Genomic DNA, 23,194 nt, shown 5'->3' on the forward strand with positions numbered 1-23,194 from the left:
AGATACACACCACCACCACTCAGATACACACCACCACCACTCAGATACACACCACCACCACTCAGATACACACCACACCACCACCACTCAGATACACACCACACCACCACCACCACTCAGATACACACCACACCACCACCACCACTCCGATACACACCACACAACCACCACCACTCCGATACACACCACACACCACCACCACTCCGATACACACCACACACCACCACCACTCCGATACACACCACACACCACCACCACTCCGATACACACCACACACACAGTATTCCTATCCCTGTAACTGAATCATTACATCAGGCTGATATTTCTAAATTCTCTAATATTTAGCAGAGATTGGGTTTTATCACTGCAATGAAGCTTAAGATGTCCTTCTGTTTACAAAGTACATAGAAAGTACAACAAATTACACTACTGTATATGGCAGATTGCTTAAAGTAATTGGAACTTTACTACAACTTCACCTCAGTTAGTGGGCTTTGCTATGGATCGTATGGACTTTGTTTTACAGTGCACGCCGAGCGTCCTGCACATGTTTCCCAGTGTGGTTTTCAAACTACAAATGGCAAACAAACTAAACTGAAATCATCACATTGATGAGCTAAAATATCCATTTATTATGAGAGTAAAGTGGGCATGAGTATTCAAGCCTTGAAATAACTATTTTTAAGTCCCTGTCAACATGACAGGTTCCAATCATTTGGTACCTGTGATGGCTAATTCCGAATAAGTCACAAGTGTGTGTTTTATTGATGTGTAATGTATTTGGCTTCATGCAACATTAAAGACACAGTAGACACACCGGTCTTTCCTCGTCTCCACCTCAGTCACAGTGAAGACAAGTGCTACATACACTTCCTCATATTTCCTCGTCTTAGTAGCTTTTGGGTGACTTTTGTTTGTTTCGTTATTAGGGATGTCACAATATTCATTTTAGTCACGATTATCATGAGGAGAAATATCACAATTTTACGATTATTCACAATTATCAGAAAAAATTAAGGAAACATTTATATTGTTGTTGTTTGTTTAAACAATTAACTTCCCCACTCTTTAATACAGCGTATTCATTTTAAAATAAAATGGCCACAAATGGTTTAATAATAAAAAAAGTATGCTTATTGGCCCCTCATTGTAGCTCTTTTGAGCATTATATAATTTATTAGTGAGATGAGCTCCATGGTAACGCTCGGGGGAGGAGCTTGAAACCTCCCTCTCCCTCTTCCTCTTCCTCTTCCTCTTCCTCTTCCTCTTCCTCTTCCTCTTCCTCTTCCTCTTCCTCTTCCTCTTCCTCTTCCTCTTCCTCTTCCTCTTCCTCTTCCTCTTCCTCTTCCTCTTCCTCTTCCTCTTCCTCTTCCTCTCCCTCTCCCTCTCCCTCTCCCTCTCCCTCTCCCTCTCCCTCTCCCTCTCCCTCTCCCTCTCCCTCTCCCTCTTCCTCTTCCTCTTCCTCTTCCTCTTCCTCTCCCTCTTCCTCTCCCTCTCCCTCTCCCTCTCCCTCTCCCTCTCCCTCTCCCTCTCCCTCCACTTTGCGAGCCGCACAGACTGCGCTGTGTGAGTGCTTTGCGCTCCAGCGCCGTCAGCGGTGTCCGACGCTCAAAACGCAGGATTCACGCCGCAAAAACACGCATCCACATAGACTTTGAATGTAAACTGGACGCTATGACGCCGCGGAGTGAATGGGCCATTCGAAAATTCAAAATGGGGTCACACGCGCTGAAAAATTAGCGTAGGTCAGTATGTCCGGAGATTTTATTTTTGAGTCGGTCAAAACTGATTTTTCCGTCGGTCATTGACCGTGTCCGACCAGTTGTTTCGAGGCTTGGTATAATATGTCAGTGTTCTCGCTGAGGGGTTTTAGCATGGCGGGGCGCCATGTGGTTGACTCCCCACATTAAACCGCTGAGGATAGGCTCACTTGCACGGAATAGTTTGACTTTCTGTCCAATAAAATGCTTCTTTTTCGTCTTGGTTTTGCTGGCGGGGACGGCGGGCGCAGCGCTGGTGCAGTTGTTGGATGACATGTCTCCAAGTTTGGATTCAGCTCTGCACCGCGATTGCAGTCCGTCAACGCCTTTTACAAAAGAAACGCACGAGAATCAAGAGCTGTGAAAGTCTACAAGCGCATCGTGCTCGTTGTCCCGGCGCACTGCGAGTCCGTGCGTAAAAGGTAAGGAGCATTGTCTGTCAGCGGTGGAGCATTTTGTGCCATCACCACACTTCCTCCTCCGTGGAGCAGAGCAATTCAATTGACCAAGCTCCTACAGGTAAAATTCAGGTATTAAAAGAGTGATCCTAATAGGATATTAAGATGAATAGGATATTAAGATCACCGTGCGAGCAAAAAAATGTTAGGTACTTTTCGCTCGTGCCAATAGCGGTCACGCGGTTTGTCCCACTACCATCCCTCAAACTCAACCTCAGCAAGAACACAGATATGTAAACCTATATTTTACCTACCGGTACATATTTTGTGACAGAGCTACAATTGTGTTGCTTGTTTAGAGAAAGGAAAGTTGCTTGTTTAGAGAAAGGAAAATTGCTATTGTAATTGGTTCTTCGCAGAAAATCATGAGCGAATTACGAACCATCGCATGCAGCACAAAACTGTGAAAGTATCATATCATGAGCCGCGTATCGTATGGTGAGGGACCCTGTGATTCCCAGACCTAATATTGACCAAAACAGATCAATATCAGATAGTGGTATTATAAAAAATACTGTAGAAAATATAGTTTGTAAATAAAGAATTCCTGAAAGGAGGCAAAGGTGAAGTGGCAAATAATGTGATTTCAATGGAGGAAGTGGGATTAACATGTTCTAACAAAATCCAGGTGGTTTATTAAAATGAAAGTCACGCAAGACAAATGTTTTTGTATTTTACATATTTTTAGGAGATTATGACAAATAAATAAATACTACACAAAAGTTGACCCCACAATAGTTTTCATCTACAGATAAATAAATACATTTGAGGCTAGTAAATAGAATGTTTCCATCCTTCGTAATTGAACTTTTTTTTCTTCATTCTGGCATTCTTTCAATTCTGATGACAAAATTTTTTAAAGGATCCATTGGCAGACTGGAAAAACAACTAAAAAATGAGGTTAGAGCCCGTCCTCTGTTACCATGGCGACACGCGTGGACAATGTCATCCGCTGACACAGGGCCGGCCCAGCCTATAAGCGAACTAAGCAGCCGCGTAGGGCCCCGAGGCGTTAAGAGGGCCCCCAATCTGGCAACCCGTCTTATGCGAAGTGCAAGCGCAGCGTGCGCCACTAGTGTAGTAGCGCTGCTGGCGCGGCAGCGCACACAGCGGGAACATATAAGGCACAAACCACATTTATTTGTAATGACGATCTGGCAACCGAGACACCAAACCTGCGCTGATTGGGCAACTTCATTGTGCGCGAGGAGTTCGAGAGCAAAACATAAACACAACACAACGTGGTCCTCATGTCCAGAGGAATATATCTCCTGGTGCCAAAAAACGAAAGAAGAAACTTCTTGACGATGTAAAGAAACTGCAAACTCAACAACACTCTCCAGGTATTGAACTTCTCTTACAAAGAGACGGTTAATGCTGCTGTTTGAAACAACACGAGTCTGTCACGTTCGCTCAGGCTGGAGGCGACGAGAGCTCTGCCCCGCGCATAATATGTGTCTGAATGAAAGATAATGAGCTTAACATTTACACCAGCCCCGTAGTGTCAGCTGCAGGTGAGGCCGGGGAGGGGCGTCTATGCCCCGGGTCACAAAGAGGCGGAGATCCGGTCCGGACGAGCGCCGTCTCGTCCAGAACCTCTGATGTGAAACTTGAGTGAACAGTGTGCGGCCCTGTCCCGGGCCCCTGTGCCGGGCCCCTGTCCCGGGCCCCTGTGCAGGGCCCCTGTGCCGGGCCCCTGTCCCGGGCCCCTGTCCCGGGCCCCTGTCCCGGGCCCCTGTGCAGGGCCCCTGTGCAGGGCCCCTGTGCCGGGCCCCTGTCCCGGGCCCCTGTGCAGGGCCCCTGTGCAGGGCCCCTGTGCCGGGCCTCTGTCCCGGGCCCCTGTGCAGCCTCAGTCAGAGATGAGCGGTTTGAGTTTGCGTCCCCTCTTTCTCACATCTCCATGTGTGAGATCAATCGTGACTCGTGATGTCTGTTTTACTTTGACTTCTTAACGTGCAATAAGAGGAATGTAAAGGTTTATGCACGTAAGGTCCATCAGCCAATCACATCGCAGCATTGTTTCATGTCCAGTGTGTGATGTTCAGATCAGAACAAACATTTATATTCTAATTCACTTTTAATAGAGCAATACAACATTTCAATTTATTTAAAAAACATCACTAGACTATTTGTTATAAATTATAATAAATTGATAGTGAAAAATAACCAGACATATTATGATTATGTCTGTTATAGAATAATACTATATATTTTTATATAAAAGTGGCAAAGTTGCAGAAACGCAGTCTCTTCACTATAGCGAGGTTTGGACCTTCACTTCTCGTTCTGTTCATTCTCTGGGAATAATATGTTTGTTTTATCAGTGTTAATTGTTAATCAAGCAATGCTTATGCCATTTGTTTAATTTAATATAACTTGTTTTGTCACTTTAGCAAGAAGGAACAGTTGGGAGCTGTAAAAGATAAATTAGTAAGGATAACTATTACTTTTACATTTTCAGTTAAAATGAATCAATTTGATCATAATTATTTTTCATAGCCAATATTGTATTGAGTAATTTAGTACACTATATTAATAATTGGCTTTAATAATTTTCTCCTGGCACAGTTTCATCACATCATCATTTTATAGCATTACAACCTCAACATTTTACTCTTACTTTAGCCGGCTGGACCACATTAAAATGCAGCAGAAAACCCAAAAAAGGTCTGAAAATTTCTGGGGTAAAGCCCCCAGACCCCCCTGTTCATTAATTTAAACTAATGTGCTAATGTGGCTGTCGACCCTTAACGCCCACAAATACACCCAAAAACATATCTGGGACGTGTGTTATTTGTACAGGGAGTAGAGGTGATGTCAGCGGAATACCAAGTTGCATTGTGGGATTTAAGTTATCAATATTTGAGCTTGTGAGGTGCTGAGAATAAACTAACTGACAAACGGAGTTTTGGTGCTTTGTTTGCGTTGAAGAAAGTTCCCATATGTGAATTGTTCACTGACAATGGCAATAAAACTGATTCTGATGACGTGGTGAGGGGCCCCCAAAAATGTTTTCGCTTAGGGCCCCCTGAAGGCTTGGGCCGGCCCTGCGCTGACAGGAAACATAATTGGTTTCTTTGGAATAACTATTTGTGACATGGTGTGGCCAAAACGGGCTGTAAACCTTGGGGCTGTCCTCTGCTGTCCACACAGGGCACGTCTGACCCTCCTGCAGCTGGGCCTGTCGCACGAGGGGCCTGTCGCACGAGGGGCCTGTCGCATGAGGGGCCTGTCGCATGAGGGGCCTGTCGCACGAGGGGCCTGTCGCACGAGGGGCCTGTCGCACGAGGGGCCTGTCGCATGAGGAGCCTGTCGCACGAGGGGCCTGTCGCACGAGGGGCCTGTCACACTCACCCGACAAACAAAGGACAACTTGTATTTCCACGACTGGACAACGCGCTCCTCTCACTAATGCGGCAATCAGTGAACCAATCTCGCCGTAATCATTTCCATTTATGCATCGTTCTGCTGATTGTGCTGGAAAGCAGAAGTATCCAATTACAAGAATGGGTCTAACACACATCATGGATCAGTCCTGCCTCCGATTCAGTTATGTCTTCAATCAGAGCAAGAGCATCATTTGAGTTCATTCACAATGAGTAATATATCTAAAAGACACATTAAACACATTTCTGTTGAAGTGACAAGCAAGATAAAAGCAAGACAAAAACAGGGACTAAACCAGGGAGTAAACTGGGATTAAAGCAGGACTAAACCAGGACTAAACCAGGACTAAACCAGGACTAAACCAGGACTAAACCAGGACTAAACCAGGACTAAACCAGGACTAAACCAGGGACAAAAACAGGATTAAAGCAGGATTAAAGCAAGACTAAAGCCGGGCTAAACCAGGACAAAACTCATAGCACATAAAATGGTCTGAATATCATGATCAGGATTATTGAGTCCCACCCTCAACTACACTTGCTCTGACCACAGAGAGACAGATGTGATGGGGCATTACGCACTTCCTCACATGCTTCATCTAAGCAAGACGGGCATTTCGAATGATCCGCTTTGGAACGGACTGTTTGAGGGGTCCGATGGGGCTAGTGAGAGGTCCCAGCCCCCAGAGGCTCGCTTTAGGCTCATGGATTGGTTTACCGTGAAATGATTGGACAAGAAAACAAAAGAGAACTCAGGTGATAATGAACCTGCAAAAGCAAACATACATAAATACAAAAGAATCATTCCTCATCAAACGCTGACTTCACCTTGTTTCCAGCAAAAATAACTTAACTTTGTTAAACCGACAGACTAAGCAAACCAAAGCTAGATTTAGCATCAACCATTTCCTGTTACCGACACGGCACTCGTGCCAAGACACCGTTTACTACAACATAAAGAGATGCAAAAACATGGTGTAGAGAAATGGCATATAGTAAATGTAGAAAAAGGCTTTAGCCACAAACACGCTGGACACAAACTTGGAATGACTAAACAAATCTTTCTGAATCGCTGAGATTGGCCTTTTGAAGAAAGAGATTTGACTTATTAAGTAAACATCGGTTATGTTTGGGTGGCGTCAGCTGCTCACGTAGCCGACCCCTTTGAGCCTGGCCATTGCCATGGAAACGCAATCGGCTATTAACAGAAGCAGCCCTGAGATGCTCCGAAGTGAACCGGGGGACCAGGGCCCGCTCTCTGACCGCACGTTTCTCTCACCTGTAGGACGACTGCTTTCTCAAGTTGAGATGAAGGAAATCGGGCTCCGTTTGAGACTGAGGTTTGTCCGGACCGTCTGCCTCCCATTCTCTTCTCATCTGAAACACAGTGCAAAACAGTGGAATCATTTAATTTTGTATCGGCCAAGTCTCCTTCAAAAACAGACATTTCACCTTAAGGTTTAAAGGGTCTTAAGTTTCAAATATAGAAAGAAATATGAAAGAAATTGTACAGCTTTGTTTCTGTTGTACAACTTCAGATATCAGCATATCAAGTATTTTAATATCTATGTATATCTAGAAGTTACAATTCACTTAATAGGCTTAGGGGGTGTAATATTATTTTTCTGAAATATTACAATTATAAATTACAAATATTAAATACATTTGCTGCTTTTGGTTTTTTTTAGGGTTTTCACAATAAAATATATACATTTGTTGTGTCTCATATTCCAAAAATCTGACCAACATGTGTTTGAGAAGAAAAAGAGTGATATTTCTGATGTGTTTCTTCTGAGGTGCAAAATAAAACATCACGAGTTTTTGCTCGACTTTAATATTTCGAGAAAACTAGGAATGTGAAGTGTCCCAACAGTGTCTTCAGGTGAAACTTCCTCCTGCAGTGGAAGTGGCCATCTTTAGCTGTATATTATGGGCTGGTCTTATCTCACAGCTTTATCACTTTCTACAACAAATCTGAAAACTAGTCAAGTTCGAGTCAGCGTCTTTAAACTTTCGCTATTAACTTAAAAATCTCAGCCCCGGGCGGCCAAGCCCCAGTGCCGTGTCCCCGTGCCCCCGTGCGTGACGGGACAGGTAAGCGCCCACCGCCTCCGCGCTCTTTCTTCCCACCTGACTGCTGCCGCTTCCGGACTCCGCGGCGCTGCTCATAGAAGTGTTCTCTCCGCTCTGCGCGTCCTCCTCTTCGGCCACGTCCTCCAGTCCAAGCCGCTCCACAGCCGGTGCGCCGCAGTCTCTCATCATCCCTGCGTCCTCCGAGTCCTGTCCGCGGCTTTGGTCACGTGGCAGTGCCGCGCCTCTGTGTGGTGCGCTCAGAGGACACCAGCCCCATCCATTATGTCGCCACACTCGGGCTCGGAGCTCACTCTGACTAAACAAGTGACATGAAAGTGACAGAGACGCGTCCACGGAGCAGAATGTTGCAGGAAATCATGTGGGAGTGCTCCCCCTGACCCCGCCCCCTCCCTGTAATCCTCATGGCCTGCTAAATCACAAAGCACCGCTAGAGGACGCCAGAGACACATCCTATTCTCTGCAATAGCATGACAGTATGCAATCATACTAACACAGTATGAAAGTATGCAATCATACTAACACAGTATGAAAGTATGCAATCATACTAACACAGTATGAAAGTATGCAATCATACTAACACAGTATGAAAGTATGCAATCATACTAACACAGTATGAAAGTATGCAATCATACTAACACAGTATGAAAGTATGCAATCATACTAACACAGTATGAAAGTATGCAATCATACTAACACAGTATGAAAGTATGCAATCATACTAACACAGTATGAAAGTTTGCAATCATACTAACACAGTATGAAAGTATGCAATCATACTAACACAGTATGAAAGTATGCAATCATACTAACACAGTATGAAAGTATGCAATCATACTAACACAGTATGAAAGTATGCAATCATACTAACACAGTATGAAAGTATGCAATCATACTAACACAGTATGACGGTCTGCAATAATACAAACACAGTATGAAAGTATGCAATAATACAAACACAGTATGAAAGTATGCAATAATACAAACACAGTATGAAAGTATGCAATAATACTAACGCAGTATGAAAGTATGCAATAATACAAACACAGTATGAAAGTATGCAATCATACTAACACAGTATGAAAGTATGCAATAAAACTAACACAGTAGTAAAGTATACAATGATACAAACACAGTATGACAGTATGCAATAATACTAACACAATATGACAGTATGCAATAATACTAACACAGTATGCAATAATACTAACACAGTATGAAAGTATGCAATCATACTAACACAGTATGCAATAATACTAACACAATATGAAAGTATGCAATAATACTAACACAGTATGCAATAATACTAACACAGTATGAAAGTATGCAATCATACTAACACAGTATGAAAGTATGCAATAATACAAACACAGTATGAAAGTATGCAATCATACTAACACAGTATGAAAGTATGCAATAATACAAACACAGTATGAAAGTATGCAATAATACTAACACAGTATGAAAGTATGCAATAACACTAACACAGTAGTAAAGTATACAATCATACAAACACAGTATGACAGTATGCAATAATACTAACACAGTATGAAAGTATGCAATCATACTAACACAGTATGAAAGTATGCAATAATACTAACACAGTATGAAAGTATGCAATAATACTAACACAATATGAAAGTATGCAATAATACTAACACAGTATGAAAGTATGCAATCATACTAACACAGTATGAAAGTATGCAATAATACTAACACAGTATGAAAGTATGCAATAATACTAACACAGTATGAAAGTATGCAATAATACTAACACAATATGAAAGTATGCAATAATACTAACGCAGTATGAAAGTATGCAATAATACTAACACAGTATGAAAGTATGCAATAATACTAACACAGTATGAAAGTATGCAACAATACTAACACAGTATAAAAGTATGCAATAATACAAACACAGTATGAAAGTATGCAATCATACTAACACAGTATGACAGTCTGCAATAATACTAACACAGTATGAAAGTATGCAATAACACTAACACAGTAGTAAAGTATACAATCATACAAACACAGTATGACAGTATGCAATAATACTAACACAATATGACAGTATGCAATAATACTAACACAGTATTCAATAATACTAACACAGTATGAAAGTATGCAATCATACTAACACAGTATGAAAGTATGCAATAATACTAACACAGTATGAAAATATGCAATAAGATAAGATAAGATAAGATAATCCTTTATTGTCCCACATGGGGAAATTTCATTGGTGCAACGCAGGTAGATACAGAGGTAGATACAGAAGAACAGATCACTTATAGGAAGTCTGAAAAACACTTTCAGTAGAAGATCTCCTATAAATAAATAAATACTAACACAGTATGAAAGTATGCAATAATACTAACACAGTAGTAAAGTATACAATCATACAAACACAGTATGACAGTATACAATAATACTAACACAATATGACAGTATGCAATAATACTAACACAGTATGCAATCATACTAACACAGTATGACAGTCTGAAATAATATTAACACAGTATGACAGTCTGAAATAATATTAACACAGTATTCAATAATACTAACACAGTATGACAGTCTGCAATAATATTAACACAGTATGACAGTCTGAAATAATATTAACACAGTATGAAAGTATGCAATAATACTAACACAGTATTCAATAATACTAACACAGTATGACAGTATGCAATAATACTAACACAGTATGACAGTATGCAATCATACTAACACAGTATGACAGTATGCAATAATACTAACACTTAATGCAATAATACTAACACAATATGACAGTATGCAATAATACTAACACAGTATGACAGTATGCAATAATACTAACACAGTATGACAGTATGCAATAATACTAACACAGTATGCAATAATACTAACACAGTATGACAGTATGCAATAATACTAACACTTAATGCAATAATACTAACACAATATGACAGTATGCAATAATACTAACACAATATGACAGTATGCAATAATACTAACACAGTATGACAGTATGCAATAATACTAACACAGTATGCAATAATACTAACACAGTATGACAGTATGCAATAATACTAACACAGTATGACAGTATGCAATAATACTAACACAGTATGCAATAATACTAACACAGTATGAAAGTATGCAATAATACAAACACAGTATGAAAGTATGCAATAATACTAACTAATAATAATCAGAAGGCTATATCAGTCGTGAGATAAATAATAATTAATTTACTCAAGATGAACTGAATTAGATCTGTTTATAAAGATTTATGTTTCACATTTTGACTTAATCATGCTCTTGTCTTTGGTATCAAAGGTATTTTGGCATGAGTTTTAGAGTTGGTATAGTTGGTAACAATCTATGGTCACAATTATTACGTAGAGGGAAAAACACGTCGGTGTGGCCCTGTTATATTTAAAGTCATTATTATTATATCTGAGTGCCCGGGACCTTTCTCTTCACTGTGTGTGATGATCCCATTGTAGATGTTTCAACTACAATGACATAACTTTAAGAAACTAGATTTGGTTCTGTGCAAAACATTAAATTGCTTGAATAAATGCAGCCTTTATGACTATTCAAATTAAAATCAATTGTAGTGACCCTGAAGTGGATATGGACATGTTATGAAAGCGATGCACTCTTGACCCGTCCTGCATTACCTAACCTGCTCCTCCAAACACGCTGGTTACTGCGGCAACAACTTTTCACCGCTCCATCCTTTGTGTGCGTCTGGCTCCCTAACACCCAGAGAGCTGACTGCGCTGAACCTGGGCCAGAGCCTAAGCCCGAGCCCACATTACCCATGTCCGGTCGGTCACAGAAGATCTGGCCTTGGCCTGGACCAGAACACTGGGAGAATAAGCTTCTCACTGAAGGGTCAAAGCCCCCCGGGGTCAGCCTAATACCAGAAGAGCACCACACGGTCCAGTTCTACAGTTCAACAGAAATAGGCTTTTATTCTAGGGATTAAACTCAGTTAGTTAGTCATTTTACATCAGATGCCCTTCCTGGGCATCAGATGCCACATGACATTACTTAAAATTGCCACACGTTTGCTGCAGTGACTCTAGATAAAAGAAGCAAAATTTAAAAATAAGATCGTACTGCAAATGAAAACAGGATGCATAGAACACTTATCTTGGGGTAGACGATGGTGCAATTGGTTTGTCCACCAGCAGGAGGGTCAATGAGTCCATATTATTGTTGTGTCCTTGGGCAAAACACTTCCTCCACAATGTGCTTGTTGCAACAGAAAGGGCATCTGACACATTTCTAAGATTACTGTCCATCCATCTTCTTATCCGGGGCCGGATCGCGGGGGCAGCAGTCTAAGCAGGCACTCCCAGACTTCCCTCACCCCAGACACTTCCTCACTCCCCAGGGATTATTGTGCAAGTGCTTAATGTCAGAAGAAAATAAAATATATTTCAATATATTTATAACAGAATGTATTGTATACATATAATATATGTATAATATAATTGTATGTTAGTGCTTCACAGGACATTAAGCGGGAGTATTTTAAACAGGGCTAATGATCTCTACTGGGAAACGGTGCAGTGTTCACTTGAACAACGGAATATTTTCCACAAATCAACCTACTTTATTTCATATTTTAGTGACAAGACATTACTCTAGTTCTTCATTGAAATGAATGGAATTCCTGCTAAACCGGAAGTAAAATTCAAACAGAAGTGCAGGTCAGAAACAGTCAGAGGTAAAAGTGGGCGAGGCAGACAAAAGTGAGTATGAGCTGGTTTGAAAAGTGGGAATTGGATGATGATCTGAGCTCTACTTGTTCCTTTCGTTCATTTATATTCATTATTAGGTGAAAATATCAGTACTTTTAGTCAACGGAAATATCTCCTTTTAGTCATAGTATGTTTTAGTCATTACGATTACTGTTTATTTATTTTTAGTCCTAAAAATAATGACATTGACGCAATCTGAGACTGAATATTTTAGTAAATTAGATGAAGAGTCATTCTAACGGTCCAGCTCTGTTCCTAAAACATACAAAGACATACTTAGGTAAAACACAGCCCCTAGAACGGTTCCAAAAGTCACAGTGAATGTGTCTGACTGTACCAGAGTTCCTGTCTGATACCCCCGGCTCGTGCATCCTCGGGCGGTTTGTTTTGGCAGGCCTGGCTGTCTGTCTGGTGGGCCGGAGGATGGCATCCCATTGACCCAGAGCTGCGATTCTGCTGACAGGACAAAGAGCCGTGAGATAATACCATTCCAGAGGGATCCTGGTGACACCCCTCAGGTATAAAAGGCGCCGCATGAGGGGGGAAGTGGTCTCGAACAGTCCACACATGCTTTTACTTACCTTCTAAATCGACTTTCTAAACCGATTTGAAAGGCATCTCCAGATCTTCATCATGGACATCTCCATCCAGCACCCGTGGTTCAGGCGCGGACTGGCCTCGGTGTACCCCGGCAGACTCTTCGACCAGTTCTTCGGAGAGGGGATGTTTGACCACGACATCCTCCCCTACGCGTCCCCCACCGTCAGCCCGTACTACAGGCAGGCGCTGTTCCGCAACCTCTGGGACTTCAACAACTCGGGAGTGTCTGAGGTAATGCAAAGAATAGACGATGTCAGACTTGCATTTGAAAATTCACTTAAAATAGAAGCAATCTACTTTTGCTTGGAATACAGAATAGTACAATGGCCGACATGTGTTTTAATCGTTCAAAGTGTTTAATTAATATGTAATATGAACGTGCACACAACATTCTACAGAACATTTAGCATTATGTAAAGGTCTCTGTCATTGTGGGTCTGTTATCTATGAACATTCGATTTCCTGTTTTGGTCTTTGTTTTTTTCATTTACAATGACTTTACCTCCAATGTTTTTTATCAACGCATAATCAAAAGGATATATTTGGATGTTTTGTGCGTGTGCCGTGTTTCCAGATGTGGTCTGACCGGGACAAGTTCACCGTGTACCTGGACGTCAAGCACTTTTCTCCAGAAGAGCTGAACGTGAGAGTGACTGACGACTACGTGGAGATCCAGGGCAAGCACGAGGACAGGCAGGTCGGTTGTGCAGTTTAATTCAGGGATGCATTCGTACAAAGCGCTATTCCTACAATCCAAACGATGCTTTGCTGGTAATCTTCACATCAGGTGAGACTCCAGGACTAAACCTGAAACAACACCTGGACTAGACCAGGAGTGAAGAACTAGAACAGGACCAAACGAAACCCACGTCAGGACTAAAATGGACTTTAGTCTCTAGTTAGTATTTAAGACCACATAATGAAGTGTGAACACACCCTAAAAATCAGATTAAAATACCTTTTTATAAGGAAGACAATGGCATTATTGAATCAAAATGTCAAAAAAGTAATAAAAAGCAATATTTAATTTAATTTGCATATTTTAACCTTTTATTTGGTCAAAAATGTATTTAAAAAGTCAATAGAAACAATCATTTGACTAGTCGACTACTAAAATGATGGTCTGTTTCAGCCCTGAATAAGGACAGGGCTCAATTCAACTAAACCTTTTTCAAATACAAACATTCTTGACTTTTATAATAAAACTCACATTCCTTTCGCGATCTCCAGGACGACCACGGCTTTGTTTCCCGCGAGTTCCGCCGCCGCTACCGCCTCCCCTCCAGCGTGAACCAATCAGCCATCACCTGCACCCTGTCGGCCAACGGCATGCTGACCGTGTGCGGGCCCAAGACCGCCGCCGGGGGCAACGAGGCCGGGCGCGGCGAGCGCAGCATCCCCGTTACCCATGACGACAAGACCAACGCCGCCGCATCTTCCTAAAAAGCCTCACCACTCCAAGACGGCTGCCGGAAAACCTCTTTTCTCTCTCTTCCCCGTTTCTTCTAAGAGTATATCTATGTTCCCATAAACGACATGAATCTGGACACAGCGAGAGGCAGGAAAACACGTCTGACCGCAGCAGATAGAACCTAACACTGCTTTTGGAGATAGTTTTATGTTAATGTGAAATGTCTTCTTAAAACAATTTGCGCCCTCGCTGATGTATCGTAATTATAATCTAGAATCGTCCTGTTTATAACAAATGCCACAACTTGAAATCTAGAAATTCATATTAAAGTATATTCACTGATTCAAAATGGCTTTGCGTGGGTTGAACTTTTATTATGAACAAAAGTGTGGAATCGTAAAACACAAGAACATGTGTCTGAAAAGCACTGAGCATCAAAGTTATGTCACTGGGAAAAGCTGAAATTGTCTCTTGATCAAAATGTGAATGAACAAACGATGAAAAAGAGCGTGAGCGTCCTTAGAACTTAGAGACTTTAGACTTTTGATTCTGAAAGTAAATAAAAAGAAAACGTGTGAGAGCAGCTCAGTGGACGCAAAACATTCTATTATTCCTTTGATGGCAATAAAGTCAAACGTTTACTACAACGCCATCGAAGCAAAACTGCAATTTGAGTGGCCACAATTATCAAGCTGCAATGATCTAACACAGAGGGTCCTCTGAAAGAAACACATGTGATTCTTAAATGAGTTTGCTCCTGGAGTGGAATAGCATACTACTTTTTAAACATTTATCGCAAATATAATCGCAGAGTTACTACAGACAGTTGTCTAGATGAGATTTCAAATACATTTTGCTTTTATTTCATCGGTAGGTCATATATCTACTACAGTACGTTAGACACTGCAGCAATGAAGAAGTAATACAGAGTGTAATCATATTTTGTGTGTGTTAGGGATTTTGGGAAAATATCAAAATGTGACTTTTCTGACTTATTAGATTTGTGATTTATGTTTTTAAATAGGATTCTTCACATTTGAAAGGCGTCCAGGAGAACAGACTGAAAAAAGCCCATTTGAACTGACAAACTAATAAAAGATTCACATATATTTCTGCACTGCTCTGCTTAGGCTTGTGTGCAGATAAAGACAGGATATGTTGTTGTTCGTGGAGGAAACTAACTGCTAATTGTGATTTCGATTGCCATGAATCCTGTGGCTCCAGTGTCTGCACCTTAAAGGCCGCCTGCAGGTCCTCCAGGGTCTGCTGCGCGGCCGCTCTCACGCAGGGCTGCACGCTGGAGGTCAGCTTCTTCACTCGGGCCTCCAGCTCTGGGTCCTCCACGGCAGGTCCCAGCACCAGCAGAGCCTCGTCCTCCAGGACCAGGGACTGCAGCAGACGCAGCGAGTGCAGACACACCTCCCATTCCCTGTCTGCACCACCAGGGGGCAGCGTGGCAGGGCGAAAAGACAACGATGGCTTCAGAAGGTTTTAATTTTGATGAAGAACTGACATCAGAAGGTTAAAAGTGTTTATAACAGAAAATAGGATACAATTTTCAATTTCCAGGGTAGAAATGTCATAACAAATGATGCTTCACAGTTGTATTTGAGCTTCACACAAGTATAATTTGTGACAAAGTATGTCAAATATTTGTAGATAAAATGAGAAAATATTGTGGGCTCAACATTTCTGAAAGTATTTGTCCAGAAATAGCAAACACCACCTTTTTAATATATTTAGAGTTATTCTGTGGTTAATTCAAGTTTCACATTTGAAATAATTACGTTCCACTTCTCGTTTGCCCAAATTTAAAATGCATTTATTTACAAACTTTTAAAGGGTTTATAATATACTATCCTTTTTTAGGGGTTATAAAAGACCCTCTGTCTTTTCAGGGTGCAACTTAAAATGATGTGCACTCTGTCACTTATAGGTGAAGAGGTTCAACACCTGCTTGTGTCCATGGAGACATAATTACTTTGCCTGGATGTTCCAGAGTATGGCATTAAAGATATCTATCGTCATGGAGAGAAGATAGATGTTTGATGCCACACTGTAACAGGTGACAGAGCTCCACATCCCAAAAGTTACATGGTGCACTTTTAAAGTGTCTAAAAGTGTATGGTTATGTTACAAACATTATTTATATTATATATTATTATTATATTACTGTTTAAGTACAAACCTAACAACACTTTTAGGCCCGTGAACTAATCTATCAGTGCAACATTATCACAATATTTATTTCATGGTACAATGTGTGATATTGAATTGTATACATCTACTTCTTTCATTTTAAGCCTTACTTTCATATTCCAAAAACTTAAAATGTAAAAGTGATTTTAAAAAACACAAAAAATTTGTTGAAATGGAACAAAGGATCATGGTCTATGTAGTGGCCTCTGTTGTGTTGTGCAATGCAAAGAGGCCGTAATTTGACGATACGATATCACAATATTGTGGCTATTATGACATAATCGTACCGTTCAGCAGGTTCAAGGTGACCGTCGGCAGTCCTGGGTTCTTCATGAGGTATTTGAGTCCTTTTATACTGATGCTCACGTTGTACAGAGCCATCAACATCAGCCTGGACACAGATATACTACTTATACTTATACTGCGATATTTATCATTAAAATAACTGTATTGTGTATATTTTGTAACAGTAAATGGCATATGAAGCGGCACATACACTTTGAGTTTGGGAAACGCCCCTGGCCTCATCAGCTCCAGCAGTCGAATCAGAGTGTCCAAAAGCACATGGGCGGAGTTGGCCAGGAAGTCCCGCCCACTGGTGACCGCTGCTATATCTGATCGATGGTAATGGAAATAAAAGACGTTTCATTCAGTTATTCCACAGTTGACAGACACTCACTGGTGATGGTTCCGGCCAGCGCCAGCACAAAGCTGTGTTCCTGTGAGTCGGGGTCTTCAGTCTGGGCTTTGACGTCTTCATCCAGAGAGCGGACAAAACTCTCCAGGGTCTGAGCGGCGACGCCCAGGAAGGACTGCAGTTTCCCATGCTGAGGGGCACAGAGGGGCACAAAGAGGGACACAGAGGGGCACACAGAGGGGCACACAGAGGGGCACACAGAGGGACACACAGAGGGACACACAGAGGGGCACAGAGAGGCACACAGAGGGACGCAGAGAGGGACACAGAGGGGCGTAGAGAGGGACACAGAGGGGTGCAGAGGGGCACAAAGAGGGACACAGAGGGGCACACAGAGGGGCACACAGAGGGACACACAGAGGGGCACAGAGAGGCACACAGAGGGACGCAGAGAGGGACACAGAGGGGCGTAGAGAGGGACACAGAGGGGTGCAGAGGGGCACACAGAGGGGCGCAGAGAGGGACACAGAGGGGCGCAGAGAGGGACACAGAGGGGCGTAGAGAGGGGCGCAGAGAGGGACACAGAGGGGCACAGAGGGGCGCAGAGAGGGACACAGAGGGGCGCAGAGAGGGACACAGAGGGGCACAGAGGGGCGCAGAGAGGGACACAGAGGGGCGCAGAGAGGGACACAGAGGCGTGCAGAGAGGGGCACACAGAAGGGCACAGAGGGGCGTAGAGAGGGACACAGAGGGGGGCACAGAGGGGCGCAGAGAGGGACACAGAGGGGGGCACAGAGGGGCGCAGAGAGGGACACAGAGGGGCACACAGAGGGACACACAGAGGGGACACACAGAGGAGCAGAGAAGTGCACAGAGGGGCGCAGAGAGGGGCACACAGAGGGACACACAGAGGGGCACACAGAGGGACGCAGAGGGACGCAGAGGGACACACAGAGGGACACAGAGGGACGCAGAGGGACACACAGAGGGACACACAGAGGGACACACAGAGGGACACACAGAGGGGCACACAGAGGGGACACACAGAGGGGCACACAGAGGGGGCATTACTTTAACTGTTATTGTGTCAAGATACTGGAACTTTATTTTGATATTAAGGTAAAATGTGATCCTCAATTTGAGCGAGAAAACAAACTTTACACAAACTTTACTGACTCTAACTCTAGATTTTATTGTAATATTATAATTGACACCATCAATTTACTTCTGAAAAAGACCATTCATAGCATCAAAACCAGCTCAAATCTAGTTTTAATTGTAGTTTTAGTATTTGTAAGTCTCTCTGTATCTATTTCCTTTTCATTTAAGCACAGAAGTGGTTTTGGCCTGCAGTACTGTTTATACATGTATGTTCCTTTTAAAATAGTGACATGTAAATGAGCATGTACAATGTATGGTTTAACAGTAGCATTAAGAGTGTGAGCAGAGGTCAGACTTTGAGGAAGGAATTACGATTTTTTGTCAAGGTTCATGAAATGAGTATTGAACACCATATTGTTTTAAATAAGACAAATTCAAATTGACAATCATGATCAGTCAATATAAAACATGATCTCTCGAGTTTAAACGGTGTCCTCGACCCACTTACGTCTAACTGCCGTTCTTGCCCCACCTTATCACCCAGTTTGCAGAAAGAGCGCAGATATGGGAACAAATCAATCTAAAAGTGATGTGTCCATCCCGGAGACACCTGTCATGCTGCAATGTCAAATAAATATGGGAAGGAGTGTGTTTTTTATTTTCATTTTTTATTTATTTTATTGTATTTCTGTTTCTGAAATTTCTTTGTGATTTTAAAGCATTTTTCCTGCTGTGTGAAGCACTTTGGAATTGCTTTGTGTATGAAATGTGCTCTACAAATAAACTTAGATGGCCTTTTCAGAAATGTTGTCTTTGCACGGCCAGACTTGAATATTTGAATAATTATGCCCACTGTAATGTATTTTATAATTACAGTTTTGTGTCATCATTTATCTTGTACAGCAACTTTGGGGCAGTGAGGGGTCTTTGTAAAGATATATATACCGTATTTTCCGCACTATAAGGCGCAAAAACAAAACAGATAAGTCAGTCAGTTGATCAGACAGTCAGTCAGTCAATGCAGTATGCGCAGAAAGGGGCCATTTTTTCTTCGAGATATGAATTAATCCATATACAAGGCACACTGGATTATAAGGCGCACTGTCGATTTTTGAGAAAATGAAAGGCTTTTAAGTGCGCCTTATAGTCCGAAAAATACGGTATATAGGAACCCTGGCCCTGGTTTTTGTATATGAACGCTTTGTTTAACCTTGTTTTCTGTATTTGACAACTTGTGCTCTATAAAACAGGTTGTGATGTGAGTGCGTGCTGACGTCAGAGAGCCAGAGCGTGATGATGTCCTCCTTGGCGGAGCAGGACCACAGCATGCAGCAGGAGGCGGAGCCCAGGCTGGAGCAGAAGTCCGCCTGCTGCTGGAGCTCGGTGCCCCTCTGCCACAGCTGCTCGCGGAACAACAGCTTCTCCTGCGCAAAACACACACACGTACAGGGCAGCGAGGTCAGCCTCCACCCGCGCGCTCACACACAGCCGCTCCGGGCACAGGACCGTCTCTTCTGACATCGTTCACACCCGTTTACGTGAAGCGAGCGAAAATGTCTATCGTCTGAAAAGTCTGAAATTCAAGTTGTTTCACTGACTTGAGTCGCAACAGTTTTTTGACTATTTTCAAGGCATTTAAAATCAGTTTTAGTGTCTTTACTTTAGTCTTTTTTAAAGGTGGATTCAGAATACTGCACTCAACAAGACTACGGTACAAACTCTTACTCCATGAACGGATCATTTTGAGGACAAAAAAGTATTGAAACCTGTGAAAATTCAATGACCTACCAAGACAAGCTAAATCAATTTAAACAGAACTACTCGATACTAGATATTCAGTGTGCAGTGAATTATGTAGAGTTTCTCAAAATGTGGTAAGGTATTGCGCAGACGCTCTTGGTGGTATGACACTCACACTCATTTTTAATACTTTTTATTCCCATTGTGGCTCTTCCTTGAGTTTCTTACCTAAAACTGCTGTGGCAATGGTGCATTCTCATTTAAGACTTTGACAGATTTGAAAACAATATTTGTGTTACATTTTAGTTTAGAGTAGAACTACTATAGAAGTGGTGTGGTCCAATCAGACCTGCTTTAGTCCTAATTTAGATCTAGAATTGTCCTGCTATAGAGCGGGTTTAGCTCGGGTGGTACATTTCCTTGGGTGGTCCTTGGTGTGAAACATTGGGGGGCCACAGGTGTAGACACATATGCAAAAGAAAGCGTGTCGGGACCTCTCTCTCCTTCTGACACTCGGCCTGCGACGCCTCGAGTCGACTCTGGAGGTGAGAACAGTCCTGTCGCAGCCGCTCCTGCTCCTGGGTCAGCTGCTCCTTCACCGCCGACACTGGCACAGGACGCAACACACAGGTACAAATACTGACAATCAAATATTAACAATCAAATACTAACAATCAAATATTAACAATCAAATATTAACAATCAAATACTAACAATCAAATATTAACAATCAAATATTATATCGTTTGAAAGGAGAAAGAGATGAAACTGAACCCCTGAATATTTGACTATATCACTACATGCAACGAGACCGTGAAATACAATGATAAACGATATCTTTCCTCTAAGTCAAGGTTTTCTGTTAACAAAAAGCCAGGCATTTGCTTTCTGTTGCCTTGGTAACACGGTTGAAGATGAAAGTGTGTCACAAATGGATTTTTTGTACAGTGTGACTGAGAATGTGTGAGCCAAATTTCATTTGTCTACGAGGAAGTCCATGGGGGGCGCTGATGAGCCATTTCTGATCTTTTTCATGCACTTAATGTCAAATAAAAACATTATTCACAAAACTTGAATGTTCAGTTGAATAAAACTTTTTCACTTTTTGTTCATGTTCAGGAGGAGAAGAGTGTGGAAAATAATAATGGGAATGGACTTCTGACCGATTATTATTTGACACATCATCGCATCACAAATAACATTTGAATATAAGATATCATGCAAATCATTGCCTTGAGCTCATAAATCTGCACACACTCCATTGGGTCCATTCATATAAAAATGTTTGTAAAAAATATAATTTTCTTAAAATTAATTAACATTTATTTTTTGGATTCCCCATGTTCCAACATTGAATCAAAAATCAAATTGATCATCTTTCATTGAATATGGGTTTAGTGTCTTTTGTTCAAAAACTGTTTGAGGAGATGTCAAAAGTACACGTGTGTTTGTCAGTTTGATCCAACATAGCTGACTTCCTGTGTAGGGTTTAGGGCGGTGTCATGATATATATATTTTTACATGTCTTGTCCTGATCTATTTTTTCGGTGGATCTCTATATTTCTACATAGATTTTGTGCTCCATTTGCTCCATGTAATCATTTTTAAGGTGGCGTTACTGAGCCGTGAGTTACATTATTATACCAGTCACTGGCATGTTTGGCAGTGTGTACTGCTTGATTTGAGTCCTTTTCAGGGTTTTGTTACAGTTAGGCGAGGGACCAGAATGGCCCTTGCGAGGCCCTTATGATGAGTGTTGTACTTGTCTGTGCCGCTCTGGCCTTGGTCAGCATCTCCATGAGCTCCCCGTTAAGGACCCTGGGCAGGAACTCTCTCAGCTGCATCACTTCTGTGGTGAGTTTGTCCAGCTCGCGCTTCCTCACTCGGACATAACCGTCCTACAAGACAAAAACCAGGGAGAAATGCCTCTTTAAAACGTTATGTGTCTACAAACTTAAGGACATTTCACATAATTAAAATAACTGATGTAATTGAGATTTTGAAGGTGCATTGTAACTTTCAAACCGAGTTCACCACCTGCTTGTCTCTTAATGGAGATGTCTGGAATCGTAAACGAAATCTGAATTCTGTTGAATGGACAAAGGTTTTTCGGAGAGAACTGATGTCAGGAGCTAATGGTGGTCTTAAACTAAAGTAAACTTACTCAAACTAAACATACTTCTGTTGTTTATAGTGAGGAGCATCGGCGCTTACCTCCACTGAACTACCCTAAAGTGTGAACTTTACCTGGAATGTTCCACAGTATGGCATTTCATCACACAAGTATGCATTCTTACTGTGAACGGGGTCACCTTTCCACAGACCTGACCTGTAACTTTGCATTGACTATTTATATAAGGCGTCACCTTCTTGTCTCCATAGAGATAGATACATTTAATGTCATACTGTGGAACATTTCAGGCAACGCAATGCATCTCCATGGAGATAAGTAGGTGGGAACTCTCCACCTGTAAAGTGACATTGTGCACCTTATATATTAAATATTACCCAACTAATTACTCAATTCAATTCAATTTATTTTTGTAACGCCCAAAATTCAATGCATGATGATAAAATCACAATGAATGAGGGAAATAACACATTTTAATTTAATAATATTAATCTAATATTGTAGCACAGTGAAGCTGGAAAAAGTCAGGTTTTGAGGAGAACCAGTTGGTTAAACAGACTTTTGACAGAAATAAATTGGATCTAATTTAATCATTAATTAAACATGCGTATATATGATGTACAGAACGATTTATGACATTGTCCTCACCTTGTCAGCATTGTTGACTGGTTTTCCGCCCAACATAATGAAAAAGCTCTCCTTCTTAAAATATTACATACATCTAAAAGAACCTGCTCGTTCAAAACGTCGATGGGTAAAACACTGAAAAGTAAGTAATGGCTTCTTGTGCAGACGAGCAATTTCATGTTAAGCCAAAATCTGCCTCCCCGTCCATAACGACCCCTGCCCAGTAAAACCAACAACAATTAAGTCCACAACCAAAAACCCACTGACTAAGACAATAACATAAATTT

General features: G+C 41.7%; 3 protein-coding genes across 4 annotated transcripts in view; 1 reads left to right on the forward strand and 2 right to left on the reverse strand.

The window, feature by feature from the left end:
• Positions 1-7,935, reverse strand: part of LOC140361881 (diacylglycerol kinase zeta-like) — a 128,212-nt gene extending 120,277 nt beyond the window's left edge. For both annotated transcript variants that reach the window (XM_072447779.1, XM_072447788.1), the window contains exons 1-2: positions 7,735-7,935; positions 6,884-6,981 (exon numbers count right to left, since the gene is read on the reverse strand). In XM_072447779.1, the coding sequence (XP_072303880.1) occupies positions 6,884-6,981; positions 7,735-7,866 (230 nt within the window). In that variant the 5' untranslated portion in view covers positions 7,867-7,935. The remainder of the gene's footprint in view (positions 1-6,883; positions 6,982-7,734) is intronic.
• A 5,091-nt stretch (positions 7,936-13,026) lies between these two features.
• cryaa (crystallin, alpha A) lies at positions 13,027-14,821 on the forward strand. Its single transcript, XM_072447768.1, has 3 exons — positions 13,027-13,292; positions 13,636-13,758; positions 14,292-14,821. Exons 1-3 carry the CDS (start codon positions 13,095-13,097, stop codon positions 14,502-14,504), a joined length of 534 nt encoding a protein of 177 aa, XP_072303869.1. The 5' UTR covers positions 13,027-13,094; the 3' UTR covers positions 14,505-14,821.
• Positions 14,822-14,908: 87 nt separating this feature from the next.
• Positions 14,909-23,077, reverse strand: hsf2bp (heat shock transcription factor 2 binding protein). The gene is made up of 9 exons (XM_072447756.1): positions 22,929-23,077; positions 21,912-22,047; positions 20,644-20,756; positions 19,684-19,833; positions 17,351-17,498; positions 17,168-17,285; positions 16,959-17,062; positions 15,706-15,905; positions 14,909-15,021 (listed from the first exon to the last, which is right to left on the reverse strand). The coding sequence occupies exons 1-9, from the start codon at positions 22,962-22,964 to the stop codon at positions 14,992-14,994; spliced, it is 1,035 nt and encodes a 344-aa protein (XP_072303857.1). The 5' UTR covers positions 22,965-23,077; the 3' UTR covers positions 14,909-14,991.
• Positions 23,078-23,194: the final 117 nt, after the last annotated feature.

The sequence above is a fragment of the Eucyclogobius newberryi genome, unplaced genomic scaffold (genome assembly GCF_026437365.1).
Source record: "Eucyclogobius newberryi isolate DKJ021-1_F unplaced genomic scaffold, fEucNew1.0.hap1 SCAF_1, whole genome shotgun sequence".
Classification (NCBI taxonomy): Eukaryota; Metazoa; Chordata; class Actinopteri; order Gobiiformes; family Gobiidae; genus Eucyclogobius; species Eucyclogobius newberryi.